Consider the following 9,708-nt stretch of genomic DNA (forward strand, 5'->3'; position numbering starts at 1 on the left):
ATCAGAGTCCTTTAGAAGACATGCACATCTTAATTTGGGTTGCCATCTCAATTTGCATTGAAGCAGAAGAGGGTTTAAGAGGTTTGAGCTATTAGTAGTCACAAAGACTTACAAATATGAAGTTCTCCTGACCTTATGCTGTGCTGGTAAATAATTGTTTAACCACAATATTACGTGACACAGAAAAGTCCTTAGAAAAAAATATATATATGAATTATTGAACACCAATAAAGATTAGATGAACTGAATTATTGTCCAAATACTATCATTATTGTACACCTGTTATAATTGAATTGATCCGATGTCCTTTTATTGCTACACTTGGAGAATGGAGGCAGGGGTTCCGTACACAGTCAGCTGGTTACAAGGCTATTCTGCACTTGCTCTGAAAAAACAACAGACCTGCAGTTTCCTGTTAGTCAGTCGATTGATCCTATTGATAACAAAGATTTTGCATTAAATCAGAAAGGACGTGAGCATAAAAGTCCTCATTTAAAGCAACTCTGTCGTGTCTTCTCTCAACACTGTAAGTTCTTTAATGAACCTCTAGTTTTATTATGTGGAAAACAACATAAATAGCAGTTCAAACCAGGGCTGCTAACAAGATGGAGCACATTGTTTTATCTCTGAATGCTCCTGTCTCCTGTGTATTTTCTGTTCTTTCATTATGCCACACCTCCATTAAGCGAGAGTAAACTAAGAAGTGGCCCTGCTGTAAAGAGCCTGACCTCTCCTTCAACCCAGGAATTAAAATCATCTATTAATGGAGAAGTGTCAAGCAGCATGACATCTTTAAGGCTTTCTGTGGGTTTTTCTCATTAGCAACTTCTTCATGTTGCTCTCTGCCCCTCTCACTGCACATCAATGTCCCAGAGTGTTCCTGCTGGCTGTGCAGGATTAAAATCACACATTTTAAGAATATTATCTTTTTTTTACTCTGTATTCTGGGATTAGCTGGAAAGTTGCTGAAAACAGAATCCTGTCCCGAAAACAGAAAGGGTCACATACTTTTCATCAACTTTAAACTTTTTTTTACCTTGTGAATACAATGCTATTTTCTTATATTTTTATCTTGTGTGTTATTTCCTCAACCTGTTAAAACACTGGAGGGCCATAAAAGTGGAAGAAGACTTAGTATTGAGGATCTTGCAAGTTTTCACTGAGACGACAGCTTTCATAAAAAAAAATACATTTGCAGAGGAAACAGACCAGAGGGGAAAGGAACTCTTCGAGATGAAAAGACTGGTGTGCCATTATTACTCTTTTCAAATAAGCTTCCATTACAGAGAGCAGGATACTTTTAAAAGGGACAGTCAGGGCATAAAGACTTTGCAGTGAGATAACATGATTATGTAACTCAATACTCAATTTTTTTAACAAAGATGGTTGTGATTTAGACCTATCTCTGGCTGCTATTTCAGAAAGTGTGGTTAATAAGAAAATAATTTAATTCGTGAACTTTTCAACTTACATTTCTGTAATCCGGCGGTGGGCGGTGATGCACACACAAATCTTGCAGTGCCTCCAGCATATCTTTCTAACTTTTAATCATCTGCTTAGCTTATATTGACTTTAAAACACTTAGTTTAGTGATAAAATGTGGCACCAAAGTAAACTAAAGTGTTCTTGACAGTTCTCCCTCATGCTGGACAGTAGAGGTGGGGGGCTGTAGATGCAGATAAATACAAATGGCTCTGTTTGTTTCAGCTGTCTGTCACTCCCTCTTTCCTCATCCTTTCACTCTTGTCTGATGTCTTTAACATAAGAATAGATGGACCACTCTGTCAGGTAGGGTGACTCACAGCCACAGCTACACTTACTAAGTGAATGAGTAATGACAGTCAAGCCTGTCATTGAAAGACAAAGCATATAATGTGAGAATGTCAGAAAGAAAATGTTTCTCAATTATCAATCTAGTCAAGAATGTAAAATAATTAAATATTTTAAGGGAAAGGAACATATTAAATGGTGTTTCTCTTTTCCTTGAACATAAGATCACTTACGATGCATGTGTGTCAAGGCAAAAATAAATAAAAGGCCAGAGCCAATTGGTCACCACGCAGTGGACAGACAAACCCTTCAGGGTTTTGCTGCCCTGTGTGGAAGATCTGTCAGCTGAAGCAAGTCTGAGTCTGGCAAAATGCCTGGAACTGAAGGCACTGAAGCCTGTCTAAAACACATCAAGGTTCACTTCAAGATCAGTTAGTAACACACTGGCTCATTTTTTTTCATGCCTTTACATCTGCCAATTTAATATTCTGACACACAGCCTTCACAAGGTACGAAGGCATTCACAGTGTAATTTATCCTCACAGCAGCTGGTGTGAAAAGGAAATCGGAAGGGGGTGCATGTTAAAAATATAAATACTGAGGGAAGTTATGTGAAACACTGGTGTTAGGGATGCCATGTACGACATCAGAGTGTGTCATCAAATATCTTGATAGCACTGCATGCTGCAGAATACTTTTTATTTTGTGCCTCAGGGGTACTGAGCTGTTCCACTGAGAACTCTAGCATCATCATGATTATTCAAAAAAGTTCTCTTGAGATTCAATTTCTTTTTTTTTTTTTTTTTTTTTGTCTTTATGGCTCTTCATACATATGATATTCCAGGCAGTATTACTCAAAGCACAATGCAAATCAAACACATAAAAAAGACAACTTGGACCAATGAGGATTAAGTTTAATTGAAAAGATTAAGAGTAAATCGCCTCATTGCACTCAGCTTAGTATTCAAAAGTTTCATTATGATTGTCAGATAAGTCGTGTTTTGCAGTGCTTGAGGATGCAACTGCTATCATTTTAATGAACAACACCCTTTTCATTTCAAACCACTGAAGCATCACTGCCAAATGCAAATCATTCAGTAAAAACATTGTTCAGCCAAAAGCTATTTAGCATGTTTCTGTGATATACCACAAAATTATTTCAACAGAAAGATGAGTGATAAATGCAACCAAATAATGGCAATTATGTAAGCAGTCTGAATTGGTTGCACATCTGGATAATGGTACACATGATGCATGCTTTTGCCTTGCAGGATGTTTTTTTTTCTTTTTCTTTTGCTGAATGCCAAGCAAATGGTTTAGTTTTTTTGAAAATTATTTTGTTAAAAGATATGTAACTCTAAATGCATTTAATTTGTTCTGCTCAAATATACAGCAGCAGTAATGACCAACATCCTTTGAAGCATTTATTTTTTCATTGTCTGCATGGAGAAAATCCATAATTAGCTCCTCTGAGATAGTTATTTACAAACTTTTCAGGAGACATTTATGGCAGTATCTGTCATATTTTAGAGACAAAGTGATGGCAAATGTCCAATGATTTGCATTCAGGAGAGCTTCGCTTTAGATGGATGGGCAAGAAATCTTCCACTGTGTCTTGTCTTCTTTTACTTCCTGTTATCAAGTGACAGACGCTGAAATGAATCTTCCTTTAGTTAAATTTATCTTTTCCAGTCTAAGAAAACTACGTTCTTGGGAGGAAAGCTGGAGAAAAGGTAAACAGGAAATCCAGTAAGGATTTGACACACTATTTCCCCTGCTGACTCAGAAGCATATTAACATTGAGCAACCCTCCCTCCCTCCCCAATCCTCCATTCATGCTTTACAAACAGGATGGTAATGTGCAATGAAGACATATCAGTTTTACCCTGAACACGCAGTGTGAATGAGCTTTGCAGCTCCAGGGCATTCAGCTTGTACTTTTAAGGTGGAATTTCAATAAATGGGTTGACACACAAATCCACAAGCTCAACTTATACATGACATTGACCATCATAATTAATTTTATTAGCTTTCATGCAAGACATATTCCACTTTGGCTTTATAAAAAAAACTGGATTTTCAGTGTTTAAAAAAGAACATCTTTAGCAGTTATAGCTGGATTTTGCCAGTAGGGAATAATCTCCACAGATTAGAGGGAAGAAAAATAAGTGCCAGTTTGTGACTGGCATCAAGTGTCGTTCCTGTTAGCTAGCCATTGATTTTTAAATAGTGTAAATAATCTATCACAAGCTGGAAGAACCTGTTCTGTCTAAAAGGCAATGTTCTGGGTCATTTGAAATCCTCTGTGCAGCTGAATAACGAAGTGAAATGTGGGTGGCAGGATAATGATTTAACCAAAAACTCTATGATCCATCAGATTTTGTGCTCTGATGCAGATTTTAAAACTCAACTATTTCAAAACCTTATCAGTTCCAAAGATGCCTGATTTAGGAAGCGTATAAAAGGATGGATGGATGGAAGGACGGACGGAAGGACGGACAGACGGATGGATGTCTTCAACAATCCTGCAATCTTTCAGGCTGATGCCATGTTTTTTATTCATCCCGGTCCTGAATGAAGGACATTATTGTGAGCTAATGAGCCGACTCATTCATTTCCTCATTTTGCTGTCTTGCGCACAGAAAAATGACAAACGACAGGGTAGAAGGAATCCCAAAGTTTTTTGAAATGGAGGAGGTAAGACAGTGTGAAAGCAGACATCAGGAAACCTGTGGAAGGACAGTGTGATGAAATGGTTAACACGAACACAAACGAATTTCTGTATTAGAAAATAAGTTTGGGAAGAAATAGACACTAAGGAAAGAAATGTAACACTTGTATCATCTGTACTTGTTAATTATTATTATTATTATTATTACTGGCCTGGGATGACTGACCAACCAAAGATCCCTAAAATATTTGTAAATCAAAACAAAACAATTCCTATACAGCAATCCACCTGATCTGCAAGAAAAATATATTTTAATTAAAAAAAATATATATATTTATATATTTTTATAAAAGAAAAAAAATTAACTCCATAAAATTTATATTCTCTCTAATCAGAAAAATATGCTTTACTTACCGCACTCATTTTGCTTCCATCACAGAGGTAGTCGAAAATATTTTAGGAACAAACTTGTTGGCAGTCAGCAGATGAATTTCAACAAAGAGTCTTAAGAAGCAGGTTCAAGAAAATCGGTAATACTTTACAATAATGGTACAAATCATATACTTAACTAATGCATAACTCATGATGAACTAACGCATTAATTAGTGCAGGATCTATCATCACTTCCTGTTGCTCATCATGAACTAATGATGATCTCAGTGTGGATTATTGTGACTAATTCACACTTAAAAGATCATCAAATGATGAACATCAGTCACTGTTAATTCATATATTCATTAATATGTCAACAAATTTGTCACTGTAGAATAAAATATATAAATTAGTTCCATGATATTGATTTTTTTTCAATGTAAGAAACAAAGAAGTTAATGTTGGTATTCATGTCTGAGTTAGTTACAAAAATAAGTCAAAAGAAAAATTAAATGAGTTCCATTCATAATTTTTACTAATTTTTGGTTTTTTAAAATTATAAACCTTATACAAATACATGAAAACCAGCAATTCTTTGTAAACCATGATCTAAGATAATTACAGCTGGTTTTGATTCAAGTGCATTTCTGGTATGTTTTGTTTTAAAGGGACCCCAATTTGTTGAACAAATACTTAACTATGACTCAGACATGAATTACTAGTTACTTTATATTGAATTTGATGTGACTTTACTTGAAGGTACACGTTTTTCTTTCAGTAATGATGAAATCTTAATGAGTAGGGATTTACCTGTAGTGAATATATCATTAGCTAACCATTAAGACATGAGTATGGCCATGTGACTACCTTTGGGAGCACATGTACATGAATTTGATGATCTTTGAACCATTATTGTAAAGTGTTACCAGAATGCCGTATGTTGATGTTAAGCTTCAGTTGAAGTTCTTTACTACTTCGCAGTTATGAAAAAAGAAACTATTTCATCCTCAGGTTTTAAAATTTCTGCTAAATTAATGAACCGTGAATGCAGACTGCACTATTCTGCTACTGCAACAGTCAGTAAAATTACTTCATAACATCTGGATATGGTACACTTTATCTTTTATTTGAGTAAATACATGTTCAGTTTGTAAATCCACCAAGTTTAGTTCTCCTAAAAATCTTTCTACTTTCTGCAAACAAAAACCTGTTAAAATATGAAATTACAGTTGTGGGACTCCTGTCAGAAGTGCTGAAAAATAGAGATCAAAAGTCTTAATTTACTATTTAAAATTAGCTGAGGCACTGGTTGCAAGTTGGTTGACTCCATCTGCACAGTCTGAGACAGTAAAATCCACAGCCACACACATACATACATGCATACATACATACATACACTTGTCTCTAACATATTAATAGCATGGAAGTTTTTCACTATGAATTAATGAAAAGCTTGCACTGTCTTGCTAGGCTTTTGTTATTTTCTATTAAAAAAACATTAATTTAGGCTACTGTTTAAACAGAGCATAAAGGGCCAGCAGAACATCGTCTTCACAAAAATGCATCTACTTCAAGAAAGCCTCAAAATTCAAACACCTCTTTCAATCAGCAGTGAAATAGACAATAAAAGTTAAAGATAAGCTAAAAATAATAATAGTATAGAATTTAAGAAAAACTAAACAGTACTGGCTTCACTTATTCCCTTTCAATCTGTTGGTGGCTAATGATTACTGGACTGTTGCTACTGATAGTTCAAACTTGATCCAATTTTAGAACCTACTAAGAACCTGTTTCCTTTTCCATCATTTAAAGACTACTACTGATAATATCTGTTCCAAAAGCACTTTCATGCTGTTTGAACCTCCCTGGAGAGTACTCTGAATTCCTATACGACACATAAAGTGGCATTCGCAAATGCTGACAGGTGATATTTAAATATTAAATGGCAGGGGGGGAAAAAAAACAGTGAAGATAACCTAATGGAGTTGGCTGCTGCTTTGACTTAACCTCCTTGTTATAGCTCTGTTTTCAATTGTTCTATTTTAGAATAGGCAGACTGAACCTTGCAATGGCTAATGACTTTCTATTTTGTTGCCAGTTTTTCAGTTATTTAAGTAATCTATGACAGGGTGAAATAGTTCAGCTGTAAATTTCACTTGTATGTTGATAAACTGCTGTGTTCTCCTTTGGAATAAGAAACACTGCAACCATCTACAAATTCTGTAGCTTGTGAGATTTCATGCTTTCAGACTGATGATCATGCCACCTCTCTTTCAATACAAGTCATAGTAAACAACAACATATTCTCTGATGGCTCCAATTCTCAAATGCATTTCCATCTAGTAGCCCTTGAGTTAGAATATATATATAAAACAGCCCTTTGCAAAAAAAAAAAAAATAATGCTATGAACCCTTTAATGGTAACTTAATGGAAAATGGAACCAAACAAACCATAAGCAGCCAGACAGCAGGAGAGAGGGTGCGTGCAGCATGAATAGACTACCACATCAGCTCCTAATGGAAACAAACCACATGTCCAAAACAGATGCACAATATCACATGCTCTCTATGAAGCCAAAATTAGCTTGCGAGTTCATTATTATGCTGAGCACTGCCATTTGAAATTTGCATAAATGACTAAATATAATTTGGCCCAATTATGCTGTTGGAAATTGACTGCAGAGGATAAACTGGCATATTATGGTGGGCAATAAAATGAGTAGCAGTAAGAAATACATGTTTTCAAAGTTGAAATGATATCTCGGTCACTTTTGATCTAGACAAAAGACTCAAAAGTGTAAAGACACGCTTGACATTATTAAATACTAACAGCTAATAAACATAAAGGGAATAATGACAACCTATTAGTAACTGAATACTAATATATTTAAACAGTGTCACACAACAACGTAGCACACTTCTAAAGTGTTAATAATGGAAACCTTTTCCCAGCTAATGGGAAAAAAGCATGATGTTGTTCATTTTCACATAGCCCATTAAGACACTGACAACTGCGATCTGAACTTGTTGACCAGCCACACCCTCATAAATAAGCTACATAAATAAAAGCTAAAGTTCGTACAAGCCATAAACCTTTCAACAAGCGTCTCACCTGCGCGGCCATGAATGAGAGATCCATGCTGTTGCTCCGTTCAAACCAAGGCACTCACCGAGGGATGCAAACGTGCGTGTTTATTTATTTTTTTTTTTTTTTTTTTTTCCTCCTCTTATTCCTCGTCAGAACATTTAACTGCGCTTTTCTTCACTCGACATCAACCCACGCTGCAAGTTGACGGACTTCACGTGAGCTGCATGTCGTCGATGTGGCGTGAAAAGAAAAAACTAGGATGAGACAATGAAGGAAGATAACGAGGAAAGAGGAGAAGACGCTGAGCTGTAATGAAGAGATGTGGCTGCGAGAGGCAGCGTGAGTGGGAGAGACGGAGGAAGAGGAGGAGGAGGAGTGAAGCCGGACTGTCACATTATAACGGAGGAGGTGCAAGTCCTCCCACTCCCACTCTTGCTCTTTGTTTCTTCTTACGAATGTTTAATTCTTTCTGTGCCTCGTTTTTCATTGAACATTACTGCCTGTTTTATTCCTATTCCTCCATGGAATGAAAACAAGCCTATATCCTCCCTGACAGACACGCTTTAAAGTGCTGAGAAGGCGGGGGTGTGCACCCGTGATCAAAATGTGAGAGAAGAGGCTTTTACTTCTGAAAGGAAGAATAATGTTAAGGGTATACAGGCGCAACAATTGACAAGAGCAGGTCTTTTTAACTCCCAGAACATGAAAATGAGCTCCTTCATTCTCAGAATCTTTTCTGGCAACTAATTATCATGACACACACATTTTATTAATCTCAGTCAACATCACAGCATCACTCCACACATGCTGCAGGTTGGAAACCATTAAGGGGCCACAAGGTAAAAGTATGAGCAGGTCCAATTTCAGGCCTCTTTTTATCAAAGAAGTTTCAGAACCAAATGGAGGGACAAGATGTCCCCTCGCATATCAGAATGTAGAAAAATAGTTCGTGAGGAGTTTGTGCACCCAAATCAAAATTCAAAAGAAACAAAATAACATTGTTAATCTTTCTCCTAAACTTCAGCTATCTGTAGCATCAAAAGAAGTCAAATCTTTTACCAGTATAACCACTTTGTTTCTATTATTATTACCTCCATTTTTACCCAAGGCAGAGGTTATGTTTTTGGAGGTGTCTGTCTGTCTGTTAGCAACATAATTCAAAAAGTAATGGATGGATTGTGATGACATTTTCAGGAAATAATTAAAGTGGAATGAGAAACAACTGATTAGATTTTGGGAGTGATCTGGATCATGTTGATATTATGGATCTGGTGATTCAGAAGCTTCAAAATATAAGTTGTACTGGTTGGGCTGTTTGACCTGTTGGGGTTTGAATGAGCCGATCTTGGCAGAGGTCTGCGCTCTCTGAATGCTGCTATTTTATTTTGGTGCAGAATAACACTTTCATTGCTTTACTTGCATCCTAAAAGCAAGAAGGGAATATTGATTTCCTGTTAAATATCATTAGATAGGTATTGATTTGCAAAACAAATTTCTTGATTATTTAAGATGGGAGAATTAGAGAGAATATTTAAATTTGTTATTTAAAAAAGAAAAAGGAAGAAACTACTTTGCAGCGCTGTGAAGTATGCAAAAATCAGCATAGCAACAGAATTTATATGAATAAAAAAATAAATAATAACTGTCAACAGTCCTGAGTGTGTTGCAAATGCACTAATGTAGGTCCCATAAGTCTCATAAAGCTCTTGTGGAAAGAGGGTGCAATTTGCTTCTGCACATTTACTGTAAAAAGAGATCAAAGAAGTTGCCACCTCATGAAAAGCACAGTCATTAATATTTATGTTAT

General features: G+C 36.1%; 1 protein-coding gene across 2 annotated transcripts in view; it reads right to left on the reverse strand.

Annotated features, from left to right (window-relative positions):
• Nucleotides 1–8,305, reverse strand: part of LOC121631794 (uncharacterized protein C14orf132) — a 50,589-nt gene extending 42,284 nt beyond the window's left edge. For both annotated transcript variants that reach the window (XR_006008797.1, XM_041972864.1), the window contains exon 1: nucleotides 7,926–8,305. Coding sequence is in view for 1 of the 2 variants with exons in the window: in XM_041972864.1 (XP_041828798.1) it covers nucleotides 7,926–7,952 (27 nt within the window). In the remaining variant the exon portion in view is untranslated. The remainder of the gene's footprint in view (nucleotides 1–7,925) is intronic.
• Nucleotides 8,306–9,708: the final 1,403 nt, after the last annotated feature.

This window comes from Melanotaenia boesemani, chromosome 20 (assembly GCF_017639745.1).
Source record: "Melanotaenia boesemani isolate fMelBoe1 chromosome 20, fMelBoe1.pri, whole genome shotgun sequence".
Lineage (NCBI taxonomy): Eukaryota > Metazoa > Chordata > Actinopteri > Atheriniformes > Melanotaeniidae > Melanotaenia > Melanotaenia boesemani.